The 23097-nt window shown below is 37.4% G+C and overlaps 1 protein-coding gene across 1 annotated transcript in view; it reads left to right on the forward strand.

Moving 5' to 3' along the window:
* KIAA0586 (KIAA0586 ortholog) overlaps positions 1–23097 on the forward strand; it is a 128801-nt gene that overhangs the window by 8719 nt on the left and 96985 nt on the right. Inside the window, 7 exon segments of the mRNA XM_011961983.1 lie at positions 8298–8323; positions 8326–8416; positions 9769–9943; positions 11032–11253; positions 15384–15537; positions 17979–18146; positions 21705–21756. Of these exon segments, the coding sequence (XP_011817373.1) occupies positions 8298–8323; positions 8326–8416; positions 9769–9943; positions 11032–11253; positions 15384–15537; positions 17979–18146; positions 21705–21756 (888 nt within the window).

Genomic DNA, 23097 nt, shown 5'->3' on the forward strand with positions numbered 1-23097 from the left:
AAAAAAAAAAAAATCTGTCTATACTGGGTTGTGAAAAAATACAAAAAACAGCAACAATGAATAAACGTAAACTGCACTTATTCTACTATGATAAGCTTAGCTGTCTTAAGTTACTTTTTCTCCCTTCCTCTAATTATAGTTACTCTGTATTGATTTATATAACAGCCATAAACGTAAAAAACTTTTTACTTTATAAAGTTTCAATGTTTACAGAAGTAGAGAGGATAATTTGTTGAACTCCCATGTTCTCATAGCTTACCTTCAATTTTTAGCATTTTGTTTCATTCATAACCACCCCACATACCCATGAATTATTATAAAACAAATCCCAGAAGTCATTTCATTTTATCTTTATATACTTTAATATACGTACCTGAAAGATAATTTTTTAAAAAGGTATTGCCATAATGCTACTATCATACTGAAACATAATAATTAATAATTTCTTAATATTATAAAATGTTGAGTCAATATTCAAGTTTCTGTCACTGTCTCATGATTTTTTTATGGTTACTTTTTGTTTTGTTTTGGGATTGGTTTTTGTTTTTGTTTTTTGAGGCAAGGTTTCAAACTCTAATCACCCATGGTGGAGTGCAGTGAGGTGACTGTAGTTCACTGCAACCTCAAACTTCAGGCTCAGGCAGTCTTCCTCCCTCGGCCTCCTGAGTAGCTGGGACTACAGGTATGCACCACCATGCCTGGCTAATTTTTTTTTTTTATGTTTTGTAGAGACTGGCCTCACGGTGTTGCCCAGGCTGGTCTCGAACTGCTGGGCTCAAGTGATCCACAGCCTTGGCCACCCAAAGTGCTGGGATTACAGGCGTGAGCCACGGCACCCTGTGGTTAATTTAATTTTGCATTAGAATCTAAGGAAGAGCCACACTTTACATTTGAATGATATGTCTCTTAAGTTTTTTTTTTTTTTTTTTAAGACAAAGTCTCACTCTGTTGCCTAGGCTGGAGTGCAGTGATGCGATCTTGGCTCACTTCCAACTTCCACCTCCTGGGTTCAAACAATTCTCCTCCCTCAGCCTCCTGAGTAGCTGGGATTACAGACATGCACTACCATGCCTGGCTATTTTTTTGTATTTTTAGTAGAGACGAGGTTTCACCATGTTGATTAGGCTGGTCTCAAACTCCTGACCTCAGGTGATCCCGCCCACCTCGGCCTCCCAAAGTACTGGGATAACAGGTGTGAGCTACCATGCTGAGCCTTCAGTTTGTTTTAATTTACAGATTTACCCTCATTTTGTTTTTCTTACAATTTGTTTGTCTTAAGAAATTTTCTACCTTCTGGATTTTGCTGAATGTATCCTTTTTGTGTCTTTAACATGTTTCTCTCAACCTTGAATTTCTGTCAAATGGCAAGTTATATACTTCCTGTGTAATACATCAGGATACACAGATGTCTGATTATATCTCTTATTGTCTTGATCTGTTAATACACCACGTTTTTGTATCAAATTACAGCATATGGAAATTTGAGGACAAAGAGTCTAAATAGTCAATTTTAGAAATTTAGCAGGAAAATAATTTCTTATAAAAGCTAAAGGAAACTGGGCATGGTGTCTCATGCCTGTAGTCCTAGCACTTTGGGAGTCCAAGACAGGAGGATCACTTGAGCCCAGCAGTTTGAGACCAGTCTGGGCCATATAGCAAATTTTTTTTGATTAGCTGAGTATGGTAGCATGTGCCTGTAGTCCCAGGTACTTGGGAGGCTGAGGTGGAAGGATCACTTGGGCCTGGGAGTTTGAGGCTGCCGTGAGCCATATTCATGCCATTGCACTCCAGCCTGGGTGACAGAATGAGACCCCGTCTCAACAGAAAAATAGAGAGACAGACAGTCAGACAGATGCTGAATGATAGGAAAAAAAAGCAGGGAAAGCAGAAGAAATCAAGTATATCAGATAAAAGAAAACATAAACACAGTAGAATGTTTTCAACTAGTTCTAGAAGTGTGTCAGTGTAATAAGCAAATCCTAGACAAGTCTAAGTCAGAAAACTAGTGAGAAAATGCATGTTATAAATAAAAAGAGGACATAATGATAGACTTAGAAGGTATTAAGAATACTGTGTACTTGAATGCTACAAATTAAGAAATCTAGATGAAAGAAATAACTCACCAAAAATAACCATATAACTAAGAAGATTTTAGTAGGCCAGTTACTGGGAAATAAATTTAAAAAAAAAAAACCTTCAAAGAGCAATCTCCAAAAGCAGTCATGATTTTCTTTGAGTTCTTGAAAAATTTTAAGAAACAGATTATGATCATGCTATATATTCTGCTCCAGAGCAATGAAAAGTAAAGAATGCCACTCATGTCATTTTATGATGCTAACCTAGCCCAAGTATCCATACTTAACAATTAGTTCCATCAGAGATATTTTCATCATACTATTGTAATTTAAACAAACGTAGTTCTTGAAATACAATAATTAAATCTAATACTATTCTAATAGTTAAAGAAAAAGATACAGTTGTATTGATATATCATTATTATAAATAAGTGATGAGTAAATTGTATCTTATCATATGTTAAAAGATAATACGCAATGACTAAGTAGAGTTTAGCCCGGGAATGCAGCAATGTTTTAAAAACGGTAATAGCAAATTCTGTTATAATGCTTATGCACCAGGCACTGTTCTCTGCACTTTTTTAGTTTATTTTTGTTTTACTTTTTGTTTTTTATTTTGTTGAGATAGGATCTCGCTCTGTCACCCAGGCTGGAGTTCAGGGGCAGGTTCGCAGTTCACTTTAGCCTTGACCTCCCAGACTCAAGTAATCCTCCCACCTGAGGTCCCTCTAACCCCACCCCAGAGTAGCTGGGACTACAGGCATTTGCCACCACATCCAGCTAACATTTTTACTTTTTGTAGATATAGGGTCTCACTGTATTGCCCAGGCTGGTGTCAAACTCCTGGGCAGACGAAGTCCTCCTGCCTCAGCCTTTGAAAGTGCTTGAATTACAGGCATGAGCCAACATACCTGGCTGCACTTCTTACATACTACTCAATCTTTACAAAAACGTGGCATGTCTAATAACGTTTCAGGCTTACAAATAAGGAATAGAAGGGTTTAAGTCACCCGTGCAGTCTGTCTCCAGAGATAGTGCTCTTAACTATTGTGCCACTATAATAATTCATGATCTATTAATATATTTATATCATTTGATCAAATAAGAAAGTATATGTGACAAGCACTACAGTCACATTTAGTGACATTTTATGCCCGTATCTTCTTAATTTTTTTATTTTTTAAATTGACAAATAATTGTACATATTTGTAGGGTACATAGTGCTGTACTTATAATGTATAGTGATCAGATCATGGTAATTAGCATATCCATCGTCTGAAACATTTATCATTTCTTTGTGTTAGGAACCCTCAATATCCTCATTTTCGCTATTTGAAACCGTGTAACACATTATCCTTAACTATACTTATCTTGCTATAGTCATTCCTCCTATCTAGCTGTAACGTATTCCTGACTTATTCCTCCTATGTAGCTATAATTTTGTATCCTTTCACAAATCTCTCCGTATGCCTCCCTTCCATACCCATTTTATACTCAGTCACCACACACACACACATAATACCCACAAACTTCTGCAGCACACCAACATGCACAAGTATACGTATGTAACAAACCTGCACGTTGTGCACATGTACCCTAGAACTTAAAGTATAATAAAAATAAATTAATTAATTAATTTAAAAAAAAAGAATAGAATGATACATTTGAGATGGAGTTTCACTCTTGTCACCCAGTCTGGAGTGCAATGGTATGATCTTGGCTCACTGCAACCTCCACCTCCTGAGTTCAAGTGATTCTCCTGCCTCAGCCTCCTGAGTAACTGGTATTACCGGCATGTGCCACCACGCACAGCTGATTTTTTGTGTTTTTAGTAGAGACGGGGTTTCACCACATTGCCCAGGCTGGTCTCAAACTCCTGACCTCAGGTGATCTGCCCACCTTGGCCTTCTAAAGTGCTGGGATTACAGGCTTGACCCGTCGTGCCCAGCCGGAATGATACATTCTTAACGTGAAGGACGATGTTTGTTGTAAACCTATAGTCAATACCCTGTTTAACAGTAAAATTGGGAACAGGACAAGATGTCCATTATTTTTTAAACTTAATTTGGAAGCCTTAGTTGGAGCAGTTAGATAAGAAAATGAAATCAGGTATGGATATTGAAAAAGAGGAGACAAAGTTATAATTTATAGAAAATATTGTGTATTCAGCATATCCAAGAGACCACTAACTCAGAAATTTTTACACTAATGAAAGTTCAGGAAGTTGACCAGATAATCAGCATATTATTCAATCATAAAGTGGAATAACAATGACCATAGCAGTGTCCCCACGCCCCCCCAAAAAAGTTGGGAATACTCATAACCAAAAGTCTGTAGAATCTATCTGAAGAAGTATGAAATTTTATCAAGGGAAATAACCAAAGGCTAAGATAAATTAAGAGACTCAACATGTTCTTGGATGGGAAGACTAAGCACTGTAAAAATGTAAGTTATAACAAAATTAGCATATGTTTTGCTGTGGTCAGTCTTAAAATTTTTGTTATTTTGAGAATAAGTGGTAGACGTAAATTGGAAATGTAATTCTAAAACCTGGAAGAACATACTGTTGAGAAAAAAATGTGTGTGCCTGTGTGTATACTGTATGTATATATTTATGCTATATGTGTGTGTATATACATACACACAAAATTAAGAATACATCCATATAGAATACATTCAGTTTGGAATAGCTAAGATGAATTTGGAAAAGCAAAAACAAAAATGGAATGATGGAGAACCTGCCTTAATTGATATTATAATATACTCTAAAGCCTTAGAGGAATGAAGAATCTGGCCAGTGTGTCAAGAACAAGGGGAGAACTCCCTTATGTGTGACTGGAGAGATAAGCAAGGGACTAGGTTATGAACTCCTCTAAAGGAATTTGGTCATTAATATAAGATAAATGGCAAATCATTTAAAAGTTTTAAAGAATTAGATATATTTCTTAAAATACTCACTATGGTAGCCATATGAAAAAATGGATTGAAAGAGGGCTAGACTATAGTCCAGCAAATGAATTGGCTCTGGAGTTTTTGGGGAGGAGTGAATTAGATTGGTCCTGAATACACTGGGAAGTGGTGGTATGGTAGTGGGAATCATGCTCAGTTGGAGAGGAAAAGACAAATTTGGAAGATGATTAGGAGATTGAATTGACAGGAATTGTTAATTGGATACGAGGGTAAGGAAGGCACTAAGGTTGAATCCCAGATTTTTGGCTTTCACAAATACATGGTCAGTAGTATATGCATTGAGAAAGGAAATTCTTGTGGGGGATATCTTATTCTGGGCATGGTCAAGGGTTTGAGGTTCCTGTGAGAAATGTGGGTAAGAAATGTTCAGGAAAAAATGGAATATAAAGGTCAAGTTGCCAAGCGGTGGCTCATGCCTATAATCCCAGCACTTTGGGAGGTCAAGGTGGGAGAATGGCTTGAGCCTACGAGTTTGAGATCACCCTGGGCAACATAGCAAGACCCCATCTCTAAAAACAATAAATTAGCCAGGCAGGGTGGCATGTGCTTGTACTCCTCACTACTTGGGAGGCTGAGGCAGGAGGATCAGTTGAGCCTAGGAGGTTGAGGCTGCAGTGAGCTGTGGTTGTGCTACTACACTACATCCTGGGTGACAGTGAGATCCTGTCTTGAAAAAAAAAAAGGCCAAGTTCACAAAAGGGATCCAAGCTGGAAATTAAGATGCAGAAGTCATTATGTAAGTGGCAGTCTAAGTCTAAGCTCTGGGAATAGTTTAAGTGATTCAGTGAGGTTATGATAGTGAAAAGAAAGATGGCTAGGGCTGGATGGACTCTGAGAAAAGCAAACATTGAAGGAGGATGTGGAGAAAGCAAGCTAGCTTCTAAACACTGCTCAGAAAGTTTGGCCAGAGATATAGGGGGTATGGCGTTAACAAAGCCAAGGGGAATTAGGTTCCAAGTGTGATGTGCTGATCCAAGGTAATGGAAGGTAAGGACTGAAAAATGTACACTGAATTAAGCAAGCAGGATTCTTAGTGGCCTTGGTGAGAATAGTTGCAGCACAGCACTGGGATATTCAGTGGATTTAAGAATAAGGAAAAACTGGCTAAAAAAGAAGACTATAATGAAATAATTGCTTCTTAATGGTAGGGTTATGTGCATTTTTTGACATTTATATTTCATAGCTCTTTATATTTGCCACATTGAGCATTTATTAATTTAATAATTGAAAAAATAAAATTTAAAAGCCTATACAGAAATTTATGTCTAGCCTTATAATAAACCTTGTTTATCTTGTTGGGCAAAGGTAAGTCACTTTCAGACTTCAGGCAGAAACCTTAAAGATAAGGAATTCCTGAATTATATTTTCATACTCTACCCCTCAATCAGTTAAATATATATATTGAGCAGTTACTACATACCTAATCCTTTGTTAGTTGCTCTTTGCTATGAAAGAAGTCCCGCTATCATTCCCAACCCCGGAGGAATTAGTGATTAATTACATTCAATATATTATTAAATTGTCCCGTACAGATATGTAAACCCTGGGGTGGCTGAGTAGCAAGCCTCCATTGATAGGTAGTAAATGCCAAAGGAGTTAATGAAGGGAGGGATTGAGAGGGGAGGGATCGAGAGGAAGTGTTAGAAGCACAGACTTCTTGAAGAAGGTAATACTTGCATTGCACCTTAAAGGAGGAGAAGGATGTAATAAGTTGGGTGGAAGAAGGGTGAGAGAGCAGAGTGAGGACAAGCGTGGAGTCACTTTTGGGCATGACATAGTATGTGTAGTTAGTGAGGAGAGCCTTGTGTATGGAAAGCCAAACAGAGGAAATTAGCTAATTCAGTTGTTTTTAAGGAATAATTTTAGATTTTTGAATGGTGACATATGTGTAGGAAGCTTCTAAGCAAGTAGAAACTGGAAGAATGGAATAGTTAGTAATGGGTGATGAAACTTTACAGTTGAGAGAGAAAAGTTAGAAGAGAAAAGTGCCAAACTGAGAGAAAAAGCTCTGGTGTCATGGTAAGACCTCTGGGAATTGGGCCCTAACTCTACCACTTAATAAATAGTTCTGTGACAATGATCAAGTAAATCCTGTTACCTCTGTGGACTGCCATTTCTTCATCTGTAAAATTAGGAAATTAGGATATCCTGTGACCTCTGTGGACTGCAATTTTTTCATCTATAAAATTAGGAAATTAGGATGGTTGACCTATAAGTTTCTCCCAGCTCTATAATTCTGTGACACTCTTCATGCAATTGTGATGAAATAATTGACAACACTTTATGACTCAATTGGATATGAGAAGGTAAGCAAGTAGAGAAGTCAAGGTGACTTCAACATTTTGAGACTGAGAGAAAAATGTTATTCTTAATAGAAATGGGGAAATATCAAAGAGGAGTAAGTTTAATAGTTCTGTAATGCTTTTAAAAGTCAAGGGGGAAGTCCAGCAGCTGGAGATGGAACATATTGCTAACGACTTTACTTAGGCTTTCTTAGGGACTCTTCAGTTTTGTCAGTGGTTCCTTTCATTGTTTTCTTTGAGGCCACATATCAAGCAAATTGACTATCCTTCTTTTTTCTTTTAGTATTTAATTAAATGCGTTATTGCAAATATGTATCTATTTACTGGACTTGTTTTTATTTCAGGGTCTTTTTTTATTTTTAACTTTTAATTTTTTTTTTTTTTTTGTAGAGACGGGGTTTGCCACATTGCCCAGGCTGGTCTTGAACTCCTGGGCTCAAGCAATCCTCCCGCCTTGGCCTCCCACAGTGCTAGGATTACAGTCATGTAACACTACACCCAGCTAATTCAGGCTTCTTAATAGTGTATTTTGTGAACACTTTAATAAATGGAGTGACCTTCCTTTCTTTCTGTCTTGCTTTGCTCTGCTCTGCTCTTCTTTCTCTCTCTCTCTGTCTCCCTCTCTCTCTCTTCCTCCTTCCCTCCCTCCGTCTTTCCTGTCCTGTCTTGTCCTTTCCTTAGACTGAGCTTCTTATTCTCCAGGCTGGAAAGCAATGGTGCGATCTCTGCTCACTGCAACCTCCGTCTCCTGGGTTCAAGCGATTCCTCCGTCTTCTGGGTTCAAGCGATTCATTTTACAATGTATATATATATATCAAAATATCACATTGTAAATATATACAAGTTTTTTCAATTATACCTCAATAAAGTAGGAGAAAAAATAGTCACAAAGTGTACATCAATAGTGCTATAATTCTTATAATTCTTTTTTTTTTTTCTTCTGAGACAGTGTCTCACTTTGTCTCACATGCTGGAGTGTAGTGGAGTGATCACGACTCAATGCACTCTCTACCTCCTCAGGCTCATGAGATCCTCCCACCTCAGCCTCCTGAGTAACTGGGACTACAGGTGTGTGCCACCACGCCTGGCTAATTTTTGTATTTTTTGTAGGGACAGGATTTTGCCATATTGCCCAGGCTGGTCTTGAACTCCTGGCCTTAAGCTGTCTGCCCATCTCAGCCTCCCAAAGTGCTGGGATAACAGGTGTGAATCACTGCACCTGGCCAATAATTTTGTAATTCTTATATAAATATTTGGAGGATAAAATTATCAATAATTTAAAAACCACAGCAGCTTGTCTGGAAGTAATACGTTATCTCAATGGATTGTTCACAGTAAGTTACAGAACAAAGTTTTCTTTTTATTTTATTTTTCTGGAGACAGAGTCTCACTGTGTCACCCAGGCTAGAGTGCAGTGGTGCCATCTAGGCTCACTGCAACCTTTGCTGCCCGGGTTCGAGTGATTCTCCTGCCTCAGCCTCCCGAGTTGCTGGAATTACAGGTATGTACCACCATGCCCAGCAAATTTTTTGTATTTTAGTAGAGATAGGGTTTCACCATGTTGCCTAGGCTAGCCTCAAACTCCTGAGCTCCGGCAATCCACCTGCGTTGGCCTCCCAAAGTACTAGCATTATAGGCCTGAGCCACCACACCTGGCCCAGACCAAACTTATTCCACTTTTTCTCCCCTTCTCATTACTGTACTTGATTAGTCTTTAAAAAAATAATAAAAGAAAACAGAAAACCATAGTGTTTCTTGGGTTGTCTGCCTTTAGGAGTAAAGCTTGGTACTTTAATTCTTGGAGCTTTTTCTGAGTCTTTTTTTTTTTTTTTTTTGTGACGGACTCTTGCTCTGTCACCCAGGCTGGAGTGCAGTGGTGCGATCCCGGCTCACTGCAACTTTCGCCTCCTGGGTTCAAGCAGTTCTCCTGCCTCAGCTTCCTGAGTGGCTAGGACTACAGGCGCATGCCACCTCGCCTGGCTAATTTTTGTATTTTTAATAGAGACAGGGTTTCACCATGTTAGCCAGGCTGGTCTCTAACTTCTGACCTGGTGATCTTCCCGCTTTGGCCTCCCAAAGTCCTAGAATTACAGGCGTGAGCCACCGTGCCCAGCCTTCTGAGTGTTTTAAACTTGTACTTCTTGATCATGTATCTTTATAATTGTGCTATACCTTTTTCATATGTTTAATTCTTATTTTCCAAAATAATATTGCTCTCTTCAAGGAATTATCTTCTTATTTCTTTAGCCCTTAGTGACTTGGACGTTGATAAATTTTGTTAACCAAATGACCTTGTTTGATAGGTGATTTAATTTAAAAAAAATCAAAACCACCTTCAGCAGATTACCATTTGTTAAGTATTTCTTAAAATGGTTCAATGTAGTTTACTGAATACATTTTTATTGCTTTTTTGTTTATAGAGCTCAAAGCATGCCTGTTGTTAAGGAAGTAAAGGTACATCTGTTAGAAGATGCAGGCATAGAGAAGGATGCTGTTACTCAGGAGACCAGAATTTCACCCAGTGGAATTGATTCAGCTACAACCGTGGCTGCAGCAACTGCTGCTGCCATTGCAACCGCAGCTCCGTTGATAAAGGTATATTTTTCATCCCAGATATTCATAACTACTTTGTGAAATATAGAAGTACTTATTAAGAACTGATTCTATAAATGGTTGTATATAATTATAGACTAGCAACATTGTTGCTCTCAATTTGAAAAAATTTTCCCATTTGTGGTTGTGTGTTACTTCTCAGGAATTGTGAAAGTTACCCTCTAATACCGTGATGGCACTAGCGAATTCAGAACTTCCCCAGTTTTAGCACTGAGAGTCCTACATCCTGGGAAACACCTTGGTCCTGGCAACCTGGATAATCGGTTATTCTTATTTGAGAGCTAGAGGAACCTTAGGAACCTTAGAGATAATCTATGCCTTAGCTGTCACTTTGTAAATGGGGAAGCAGAGAAACAGGTCAGAGTAGGCACGTAAGTCTGGTACAAGTAACTGACAGAGCCAAAACTAGTACTCAAGGCTGCTGACCTAACTCAGCCTTAAGTTAGTAAAGTATCAAAAGCTACTTTGCTTTTCTGTTTTCTTCTTTTTAATTTCCATTTAAGTATCTTGTTTTAGGCATCATAAAATTCTTTGTGGCAGATTTGTTTGAGACAGGGTCTCACTCTGTTGCCCAAGCTGAAGTGCAGTGGTGAGATCTCGGCTCACTGCAACCTCTGCCTCCCAGGTTCAAGTGATTCCTCTGCCTCAGCCTCCTGAGTAGCTGGGACTACAGGGCATGCGCCACCATGCCCGGCTAATTTTTTGTATTTAAGTGGAGATGGGGTTTCACCGTGTTGTTCAGGATGGTCTCGATCTCCTGCCCTCGTGATCCACCCGCCTCAGCCTCCCAAAGTGCTGGGATTACAGGCATGAGCCACCACGCCTGGCCAATTAATTAATTAATTAATTTATTTATTTAGAGAGGAAACATTTACCTAAGGATAGCTATCATCTGCCTTTCATTTCTGTGAATCTAAAAATAAAGGCATTAAATTATTAGACATTTAGTAGGTAAAGGCTCAAATTTGATCACTTCTCAATGCCAATTGATTTAAATAACATTTCTAGTAATTAGACATATTTTTGGTATCCTATAATGTGAACTTTTAAAAATACTTTTATTGTTTTAGGTGCAGAGTGATTTGGAAGCAAAAGTCAATTCTGTTACAGAATTACTTAGTAAATTACAGGAGACTGATAAACACCTGCAACGTGTTACAGAGCAGCAAACAAGCATTCAGCGTAAACAAGAGAAACTACATTGTCATGATCATGAAAAACAAATGAATGTGTTTATGGAGCAGCACATAAGGCATCTTGAAAAATTACAACAACAACAAATAGATATTCAGGTATCTGTAATAAAGCCAGTACAGATTCCGTAATCTTGTATCATTTGGATCTCTCAGCTAATATTCATTGATAATTGCAGTAGCTCATTAGATAGTAACAGTTTTAGTTCTGAAATCATGATTTGCTTATCTTTCTTCTCCTGTAATGTGCGTAACTCTGCATTTTATATCTCAAATGTTACTAGTTGTATGAGACCTCTCCCTCTAGTTGGCTTTTCCTCCTTTTACACTATTTTTGTTCATATCGTTTTTGTTTTTTATTTTTATTTATTTTTTGAGATGGAATCTTGCTATGGTTGCCCAGGCTGAAGTACAGTGGTGCAATCTCCACTCAACTGGTTTCAAGAGATTCTTCTGCCTCAGCCTCCCATGTAGCTGGGATTACAGGCCCACACCACCACGCCCAGCTAGTTTTTGTATTTTTAGTAAAGGTGGGGTTTTACCATGTTGTTCAGGCTGGTCTCGAACTCCTGACCTCAAATGATCTGCCTTCCTCAGCCTCCCAAAGTGCTAGCGTTACATGCGTGAGCTGCCATGCCCAGCTGCATTTTTAAGTGCTTATATCACATTGCAACTATTGGTTTACATCAGCAGTTTTTAGTCTGGGAATGTGCACTAGAATTACTTGAACAGCTTTATAAAAATATTTGTGCTTGGGATCTTGGCAGGCCAAGCTAAGAGGATAGCTTGAGGCCAAGAGTCCAAGATCAGCCTGGTTAATGTAGCAAGACCTCATCTCTTTAAAAAAAAAAAAAAAAATTTAGCCTGGCATGGTGGCATGTGCCTGTAGTCCCAGATACTTGAGAGGCTGAGACTGCAGGAGACCGTAAGTCCAGGAGTTTGCGGTTACAGTAAACTATAATATACCTGCACTTCATCCCAGATGACAGAGTGAGACCCTATTTCAAAAAAAAAATTGTATACACACACACACACACACACACGCACACACACACATATACACATTCACAAGCACACACGCTTAGGCCTTTCAGAGATTTTGAGCCAGTGTTTCTGAGGTAGTGCCCGGCAATCATTGAAAGCTTCATAATGATTCTGATGCACACCCTTGGATAAGAACTACCTGGTGTACATATTTGCTTTTGCATTTAATTAATTAAAATAATGAACATTTTTTAATGCCTTTTGAGAATAAGGCACTGGGCTATTATAAAAAGTGTTATCCTCACAAGGAGCTGATAGCATACTTTCGTATTTATTTTGGAATTTCTTTTTTTTGAGACGGAGTCTAACTCTGCTGCCCAGGCTGGAGTGCAGTGGTGTGATTTTGGCTCACTGCAACCTCCACCTCCCAGGTTCAGTGATTTTCATGTTTCAGCTTCCCGAGTAGCTGGGATTGCCGGCCTGCACCACCACACCCAGCTAATTTTTGTATTTTCAGTAGAAAGACATTTTTACTGCATTGGCCAAACCACTGGCCTCAAGTGATCCACCCATCTTGGCCTCCCATAGTGCTGGAATTACAGACGTGAGCCACCGTGCTCAGCCTATTTTGGAATTTCTAATTCCTAGAACACTAGTTAGCACTCAGTAAACTTTTTTTTTTTTTTTTTTGAGTGAGTGGGGAAATGATCAGCATTGTAAATGTGTTGGTTTTAATTTACTTTTTTTCTAATTAATATGAAATTTATTTATTTTTTTTTGAGATGGAGTTTCACTCTTGTCGCCCAAGCTGGAGTGCAATGGTGAGATCTCAGTTCATTGCAACCTCCACCTCCCAGATTCAAGCGATTCTCTTGCCTCAGCCTCCTGAATAGCTGGGATTACAGATGCCCCTCACCATGCCCAGCTAACTTTCTATATTTTTAGTAGAGACGGGGTTTCACCATATTGTCCAGGTTGGTCTCAAACTCCTGACCTCAGGCGATCTGCCTGCCTTGGCCTCTCAAAGTGCTGGGATTACAGGCGGTGGCGCCTAGCCTACTGTGCAATTTAAAAACTTTAAAATATTAAAATATAACCTTCAGGCCGGGCACGGTGGCTCATCCCTATAATCCCAGCACTTTGGGCGGCCGAGGTGGGTGGATCACTTGAGGTCAGGAGTTCAAGACCAGCCTGGCCAACATGGTGAAACCTTGTCTCTACCAAAGATACAAAAAATTAGCTGGGCACGGTGGCACATGCCTGTAGTCCCAGCTACTCAGGAGGCTGAGGCAGGAGAATCACTTGAACCCGGAAGGTGGAAGTTGCAGTGAGTTGAGGTTGCGCCACTGTACTCCAGCCTGGGTGACAGAGCGAGACTCTGTCTTAACAACAACAACAGCAATGAATATGTATATATATATATAGAGAGAGAGATATACATGTATATCTATATCTATATCTCTCTATGTAGATGTACATATATATACATCTATATCTCTATATATGTAGATATACATGTATATACATATATGTATATGTCTATTAATGATTTTCTAAATTATATATTTTTTGTTAAGACAAAAATTCAGAAGAATGTACTAAAATAAGTTTATTATACTTAATATGTCATCATAAAGTAGACATTAATTTGCTATAATTTTCAAGACTTAACACGGTTTATCTTGAGCTTTTCATGTGGTCAAAGATAATATTTTATTGGAATGATTATATGCATACCAAGTACAGTTTAGTAAGTACTCCCTGCATGACTAAAATTGAGTATGCAGCAAATTATCTAGTGAGAGACCAGGAATGAGTCTATAAATTCTCTGTTAGTTTATAGATAACTTTACTATTTTAAGCCTCAATTTCTTTACCTAGAAAATATTTTCTGTTGTTCAGGATAAAACGAGATGACACATTTGAAAAGCACATTGATCGTTAAGGAGAGACTCCTACTAGTCCTAAGTACTTATCTGCCATCATCCGTCCTTCCATAACTAAATCTATAACTTAATGACTTTCTAATTTTAGAAGAACGGAATCTTTGCTAATTTAGATGTCTTACTTATAAAGCTTATAATTACAGAGAGAGTTGAAGTTTTGGTTACATACTAGATATATTAGTTGTTCAGTAAATGCTTCATGAAATGAAATTAGTTGAGTCTGTTTCATCTGTTTTATGTAGAGGGATCTCAACACACTTTTAGAAATTCTGTAGAACTATGAATCTTTTTAAGTTTTTCTTGGCCTGGCATAAAATTCTGTTTTGATTTTTACTCATTGCATGCCTGTATCAAAATATTTCATGTGCTCCATAAATATATTCACCTACTATGTACCCACAAAAATTAAAACAAAACAATAAAACCCTCTCTTTTGAATGCAGTTTTATTAGTTAAGATACTTGCTTATTTTAGATATTTTATTTTATTTTTGAGATAGAGTCCCGCTCTGTCACCCAGGCTGGAGTGTAGTGGCACCATCTCGGCTCACTGCCACCTCCGTGTCCCGGATTCAAGTGATTCTCATGCCTTAGCCTCCTGGGTAGCTGGGATTACAGGCTCCCGCCACCACGCTCAGCTAATTTTTATATTTTTAGGACAGACAGGTGGAACTCCTGACCTTAGGTAATCCACTTGCCTTGGCCTCCCAAAGTGCTGGGATTACAGGCGTGAGCCATTGTGCCTGGCCTCATTTCAGGTATTTTAATAAATAGTGCTGAAAACTGTATTGTCACTGTAGTTTCCATTTATATACAAACACGTATTTTATTGCTGCTGTTAAGCATGGATATTTATTTGAGTACTCACTATCAGTGATTTTCAAACCTTGACCTCGAACAAAATCCTACCATTTAGGATATAAAAGATGGGATGTTTTGGTTTAAAATTCTCTGATTCAAGTAGAGGTTTAGGGCAAGGGCCTCTCCTTCCTGGTCTTCTCTTAGCCGGCTGTAGTGGCCCCTGAGCCATGTCTAAGGTGGAAAGAACAGCACTGAGGTTTAGAATGGTTAAAGAAAATGATTAAGGTCACACAGCAGAGTCAGGCTTAGTCAGATCTTTGTGATTCTGCATCTTTCCAATGGCATCGCTGCTGCTACTGTAGTGGATAGTTGCAATGTAATATATATTTTTTCATTGTTTATTAAATGTAATAAATATTGTTTAATATTTCAATGTATTTTATCATCTAACTCTTTCAAATGATATCTGAAAATAATGAAATAATCTTATTTCTTCTAGACGCATTTTATTAGTGCTGCACTCAAGACTAGTAGTTTTCAGCCTATTAGTATGCCCTCCTCCAGAGCAGTGGAAAAGTATTCTGTAAAACCAGAACACCCTAATCTTGGTAGCTGTGATGCGTCTTTATATAACACATTTGCTTCCAAACAAGGTAAAAATATGTAGTTCTCTATGAATAAAAAATGTCAGCTATGAATTTTCTTTGTGCTGCATAAACTGAAAACGTATTTCCTGAGCAGTAGGAGTTTTTGTTTTATAAAATTTATTTATAGGAGTTTTTGTTTTATAAAACTATTTTTTTTTAAATGTTCTTTTTTTTTTAAATTTTCTTTCTCAGGCTACCTTGTCTTAGATAAAACGAGTTCTTTTTTTTACCTCAACTAATTTTTAGGTTATTTTGAAATTTTTAAAAATTATGGATTATGTTCTTATCTGTGGTTTTAATAACCTTCGTAAATTATCAGAAACACTTATAAATTTAGGAAAAATTTACTTATTTACAAAAAATGCTTGTAAATAAATCAGTTCTCCTGTTCTCTGACAAACTGCATATTTGCTGTTTCTTGATTCTGTCAGAGCAACTACCTAACAAAGGAATACGTGGCTTATTTGTTAAAACTTTAGTATTTAAAATAAATGAATAAATGTGTTTCTAAGTTATTGATATTTGAATAATGAACTAAAGAAAATCGAGGGACTATCCATTTAATGATATACAACTCTATATAGTACAATATTTTCAACACTTGATTTGTTAGAACATTGTTGTATTACAGTCATTAAAGATTGCTCATGCTTATAAGGTGCTTTACATTTTGCAGTAAATGGGTGGTCCTTACAAAACTGTTGTGCCCAGCACTTTGAGAGGCCAAAGTGAGAGGATCACTTGAGCCCAGGAGTTTGAGACCAACCTGGGAAATATAGTGAGATCCTGTCTCTAAAAGTAAAAATAAAAAAATTAGCCAGGTGTGGTAGCACATGCCTGTAGTCCTAGTTACTTCAGAGGCTGAGGTCAGAGGATTGCCTGAGCCCAGGAGGTTGAGGCTTCAGTGAGCTGTGGTCATGCAACTACACTCCAGCATGGGTGACAGAGCAAGACGCTGTTTCAAAAACAAAAAAGCAAACAACAACAACAAAGAACTGTTGTGAAGTAATATGAGTCCATTTTTAAGTTATGAAGAGAGGACAATGAAGCACAGAATGGTATGACTTACCTTGAGCAGGCAAGTCATACCATTCTGTGCTTCATTGTTAACAACAACAACAAAGAACTGTTGTGAAGTAATATGAGTCCTTTTTTAAGTTATGAAGAGAGGACAGTGAAGCATAGAATGGTATGACTTGCCTGCTCAAGGTTACCTGACTTGAGAGGGAGGATGTCAGAGCTAGGGCCAGAACTCGTGTTTCAGTATGACCCAGCTGAGTGCCTTCAATAGCAGTGGACACTTTTTTCATAACTCAATTCCAGAGAATTTCTTGCTTATAATTTTTTCTTAAACTTGAGTTTTCATGAAAAACGTGTCTATTTTATTGATTGTAAATTGAATTTGTTTCTTTGTATATATGTTACAGTAACAAATAAAAGAAATGAGTAAATTAAAAATTCAGTAAATTAAACTTAATTTTTCTATGCTTTTTCTTGGGCATATATCATGTTTACATAATTGTAACTGTAGCATTTTATACAGCTTTTTTACTAGCACATAAAAATATCTGCCATATTTTATATAGTTGTCTTCATAATTTTAACTTGTAATGACTAAAGGTTGGCCTATTGAATAACTATTTCACAATCTGCTTGACCGTTATCCTGTTTCAGATACTCAGAGTTTTTAGGTTTGCATCTTCATAAATAATACTGTGATAAACATCATCATATTTAAGCACATTTTCTTTTATGTTATTTCCTTATAATAATTTCACAAGATTAAGATTACTAAGTTAAATTATATAAAACTTTAGTTCTTTCTATACTTGTTGCCAGATGCTTTATCAGTTTTCACTGCCATGAAAAGTATCTGGCTCTTCCTGTTTCATCACTGCTTCAATAGTTCTGAATATTATCATATAGATTCATATTTACTAGATGTAAGTGTAAAATGTTTGTAGTCTTCATTTCTTTTTTTTTTTTTTTTTTGAGGCGGAGTCTCGCTCTGTCGCCCGGACTGGAGTGCAGTGGCCGGATCTCAGCTCACTGCAAGCTCTGCCTTCCCGGTTTACGCCATTCTCCTGCCTCAGCCTCCCAAGTAGCTGGGACTACAGGCGCCCGCCACCTCGCCCAGCTAGTTTTTGTATTTTTAGTAGAGACGGGGTTTCACCGTGTTAGCCAGAATGGTCTCAATCTCCTGACCTCGTGATCCACCTGTCTCGGCCTCCCAAAGTGCTGGGATTACAGGCTTGAGCCACCGCGCCCGGCCTGTAGTCTTCATTTCTTTTGATTTTTAATGGGGGTGAAGTTATTTCTCTACACTTGTTAATAATTTATCATTTATAATTTTGGCTTTATTTTTAAAGTATAGGGAAGAGTAATATGCTATAATTTTTAGAGCTTTTTAAAAGTAAATTAATTTTTAAAAAATTTCTCTGTTAAAGCATCTTTAAAAGAAGTTGAAGATACAAGTTTTGATAAACAGAAATCTCCTTTGGAGACACCAGCACCTCGCAGATTTGCTCCTGTACCTGTTTCAAGGGATGATGAACTATCAAAGAGGGAAAATCTTTTGGAAGAAAAAGAAAATATGGAAGTGTCCTGTCACAGAGGTAATAGAGACTTTTACTAGACCTATCCCAAATTAGGAAATTGTCATGAGATTTTCTGTGCCTAGTAGAAACTGAAGTGGGATCTCTATTTGTAATATTTTACTTTAAATGATACTTGCTGGGAAAATCAGGCTTCTTTAGATTCCTCGTGAAAGCAGTTGGAGGTATACATTTATAATTAATTATTCTATCTCTTACAGGTTATTACTTAAACTTTTAATGAACAAGTTTTGTTAATTTTTATTTATTTTTTGTGAGACAGAGTCTCACTCTGTCACCCAGACTGGAGTACAATGGTGTGATCATGGCTCACTGCAGCCTCTACCTCCCCAGGCTCAATTGATCTTTCCACTTCAACCTCCTGAGTAGCTGGGACTACAGGTACACGCCACCAGACCAGGCTAATTTTTGTATTTTTCTTAGAGATGGAGTTTCACTATGTTTCCCAGGCTGGTCACAAACTCCTGGGCTCAAGCGATCTGCCCACCTCAGCCTCCCAAAGTGCTGGGATTACAGATGTGAGCCATTGCGCTTGGCCAAGTTTTGTTATTAATAAACAAAATACAATGCTTTGCTGAAGGTAAGGCTGATCATTTTTAGAGTGTGCTTCCTCATATTGTTTTTAGGTGTGAATTTCAATAATAAAATGTAGAGAAACAACATTTATCACCATGTTCACTTGGAAAAAGTGCTAACATATGAACTTTTTTTGAGACAAAGTCTCTCTCTGTCACCCAGCCTGGTGTGCAGTGGCACGATCTCGGCTTGCTGCAACCTCCGCCTCCTAGGTTCAAGCGATTCTCCTGCCTCAGCCTCCTGAGTAGCTGGGACTATAGGTGCATGTCACCATACCAGGCTAATTTTTTGTATTTTTAGTAGAGATGGGGTTTCACTGTGTTAGCCAGCATGGTCTCGATCTCCTGACCTTATGATCCGCCCACCTTGGCCTCCCAAAGTGCTGGGATTATAGGCGTGAGCCACTGTGCCTGGCCATATATGAACTTTTTAACACAGAACAGGAACTTTTATAAGGGACGTGTATTAACCAAACATCATATGTTCTCACTCATAAATGGAAGCTAAGCTATGAGAATGCAGAGCCATAGGAATGATACAATGGACTTTGGGGACTTGTGGGGAAAGGGTGGGAAGAGGGTGAGGGATAAAAGACTACAAATTGGGTTCAGTGTATACTGCTTAGATGATGGGTGCACCAAAATCTCACAAATCACCAATAAAGCACTTACTTATGTAACCAAATACCACCTGTTCCCCAAAAATCTATGGAAATAAATTAAAAGAAAATAGTATATTACAGTCTTAAAATGTACGCCTTCTAACAAAAGTAAGTGAAATATTAAACTAAACACTTTTATTCTTGGAATCATTTAAATGCATGTAAGTCTTATCTTAGGCACGTTTAAAGAGTTTTAAGAAAGTCACAAAATAATAAAATCTTTAATAAAGAAGGCAACCTCAGTAGTCTTACTACATACAAACAAGGCTAAAGGATAGATCCACTTAATTGGTACTTTGAAGAAATAGATAAATCTCTTCTTTACTAATTTATAAAAATCATCTATTTTACTGGACTTTGTGATGATGACACTTCTCAAATTCCTTTTTTCTGTGATGGAAATAAATTTAGGGGTTTTCTATTAATTCAAACTTTTACTTACTTGTTTATGTGTTTTTTTTTATAGAGACAGGGTCTTGCTTTGTTGCCCAGGCTGGTCTCAAACTCCTGGCCTCAAACAATCCTCCTGCCTCGGCCTTCCAGAATGCTGGGATTGCAGGCATGAGCCATTGCGCCTGGTTGTGGTATAGTTTTTATGAGGTATAAATATTTAGTTTTATTTGATGAGTGTATTTATAGCCTAAATTGTAGGCTACATTGTAGGCTATAAATTTTTTTTTTTTTTTTTTGAGATAGAGTTTCGCTCTTGTTGCCCAGGCTGGAGTGTAGTGGCACCATCTCGGCTCACTGCCACCTCCGTGTCCCGGATTCAAGTGATTCTCATGCCTTAGCCTCCTGGGTAGCTGGGATTACAGGCTCCCGCCACCACGCTCAGCTAATTTTTATATTTTTAGGACAGACAGGTGGAACTCCTGACCTTAGGTAATCCACTTGCCTTGGCCTCCCAAAGTGCTGGGATTACAGGCGTGAGCCATTGTGCCTGGCCTCATTTCAGGTATTTTAATAAATAGTGCTGAAAACTGTATTGTCACTGTAGTTTCCATTTATATACAAACACGTATTTTATTGCTGCTGTTAAGCATGGATATTTATTTGAGTACTCACTATCAGTGATTTTCAAACCTTGACCTCGAACAAAATCCTACCATTTAGGATATAAAAGATGGGATGTTTTGGTTTAAAATTCTCTGATTCAAGTAGAGGTTTAGGGCAAGGGCCTCTCCTTCCTGGTCTTCTCTTAGCCGGCTGTAGTGGCCCCTGAGCCATGTCTAAGGTGGAAAGAACAGCACTGAGGTTTAGAATGGTTAAAGAAAATGATTAAGGTCACACAGCAGAGTCAGGCTTAGTCAGATCTTTGTGATTCTGCATCTTTCCAATGGCATCGCTGCTGCTACTGTAGTGGATAGTTGCAATGTAATATATATTTTTTCATTGTTTATTAAATGTAATAAATATTGTTTAATATTTCAATGTATTTTATCATCTAACTCTTTCAAATGATATCTGAAAATAATGAAATAATCTTATTTCTTCTAGACGCATTTTATTAGTGCTGCACTCAAGACTAGTAGTTTTCAGCCTATTAGTATGCCCTCCTCCAGAGCAGTGGAAAAGTATTCTGTAAAACCAGAACACCCTAATCTTGGTAGCTGTGATGCGTCTTTATATAACACATTTGCTTCCAAACAAGGTAAAAATATGTAGTTCTCTATGAATAAAAAATGTCAGCTATGAATTTTCTTTGTGCTGCATAAACTGAAAACGTATTTCCTGAGCAGTAGGAGTTTTTGTTTTATAAAATTTATTTATAGGAGTTTTTGTTTTATAAAACTATTTTTTTTTAAATGTTCTTTTTTTTTTAAATTTTCTTTCTCAGGCTACCTTGTCTTAGATAAAACGAGTTCTTTTTTTTACCTCAACTAATTTTTAGGTTATTTTGAAATTTTTAAAAATTATGGATTATGTTCTTATCTGTGGTTTTAATAACCTTCGTAAATTATCAGAAACACTTATAAATTTAGGAAAAATTTACTTATTTACAAAAAATGCTTGTAAATAAATCAGTTCTCCTGTTCTCTGACAAACTGCATATTTGCTGTTTCTTGATTCTGTCAGAGCAACTACCTAACAAAGGAATACGTGGCTTATTTGTTAAAACTTTAGTATTTAAAATAAATGAATAAATGTGTTTCTAAGTTATTGATATTTGAATAATGAACTAAAGAAAATCGAGGGACTATCCATTTAATGATATACAACTCTATATAGTACAATATTTTCAACACTTGATTTGTTAGAACATTGTTGTATTACAGTCATTAAAGATTGCTCATGCTTATAAGGTGCTTTACATTTTGCAGTAAATGGGTGGTCCTTACAAAACTGTTGTGCCCAGCACTTTGAGAGGCCAAAGTGAGAGGATCACTTGAGCCCAGGAGTTTGAGACCAACCTGGGAAATATAGTGAGATCCTGTCTCTAAAAGTAAAAATAAAAAAATTAGCCAGGTGTGGTAGCACATGCCTGTAGTCCTAGTTACTTCAGAGGCTGAGGTCAGAGGATTGCCTGAGCCCAGGAGGTTGAGGCTTCAGTGAGCTGTGGTCATGCAACTACACTCCAGCATGGGTGACAGAGCAAGACGCTGTTTCAAAAACAAAAAAGCAAACAACAACAACAAAGAACTGTTGTGAAGTAATATGAGTCCATTTTTAAGTTATGAAGAGAGGACAATGAAGCACAGAATGGTATGACTTACCTTGAGCAGGCAAGTCATACCATTCTGTGCTTCATTGTTAACAACAACAACAAAGAACTGTTGTGAAGTAATATGAGTCCTTTTTTAAGTTATGAAGAGAGGACAGTGAAGCATAGAATGGTATGACTTGCCTGCTCAAGGTTACCTGACTTGAGAGGGAGGATGTCAGAGCTAGGGCCAGAACTCGTGTTTCAGTATGACCCAGCTGAGTGCCTTCAATAGCAGTGGACACTTTTTTCATAACTCAATTCCAGAGAATTTCTTGCTTATAATTTTTTCTTAAACTTGAGTTTTCATGAAAAACGTGTCTATTTTATTGATTGTAAATTGAATTTGTTTCTTTGTATATATGTTACAGTAACAAATAAAAGAAATGAGTAAATTAAAAATTCAGTAAATTAAACTTAATTTTTCTATGCTTTTTCTTGGGCATATATCATGTTTACATAATTGTAACTGTAGCATTTTATACAGCTTTTTTACTAGCACATAAAAATATCTGCCATATTTTATATAGTTGTCTTCATAATTTTAACTTGTAATGACTAAAGGTTGGCCTATTGAATAACTATTTCACAATCTGCTTGACCGTTATCCTGTTTCAGATACTCAGAGTTTTTAGGTTTGCATCTTCATAAATAATACTGTGATAAACATCATCATATTTAAGCACATTTTCTTTTATGTTATTTCCTTATAATAATTTCACAAGATTAAGATTACTAAGTTAAATTATATAAAACTTTAGTTCTTTCTATACTTGTTGCCAGATGCTTTATCAGTTTTCACTGCCATGAAAAGTATCTGGCTCTTCCTGTTTCATCACTGCTTCAATAGTTCTGAATATTATCATATAGATTCATATTTACTAGATGTAAGTGTAAAATGTTTGTAGTCTTCATTTCTTTTTTTTTTTTTTTTTTTTGAGGCGGAGTCTCGCTCTGTCGCCCGGACTGGAGTGCAGTGGCCGGATCTCAGCTCACTGCAAGCTCTGCCTTCC

The sequence above is a fragment of the Colobus angolensis genome, unplaced genomic scaffold (assembly GCF_000951035.1).
Source record: "Colobus angolensis palliatus isolate OR3802 unplaced genomic scaffold, Cang.pa_1.0 Scaffold57, whole genome shotgun sequence".
Taxonomy (NCBI): Eukaryota; Metazoa; Chordata; class Mammalia; order Primates; family Cercopithecidae; genus Colobus; species Colobus angolensis.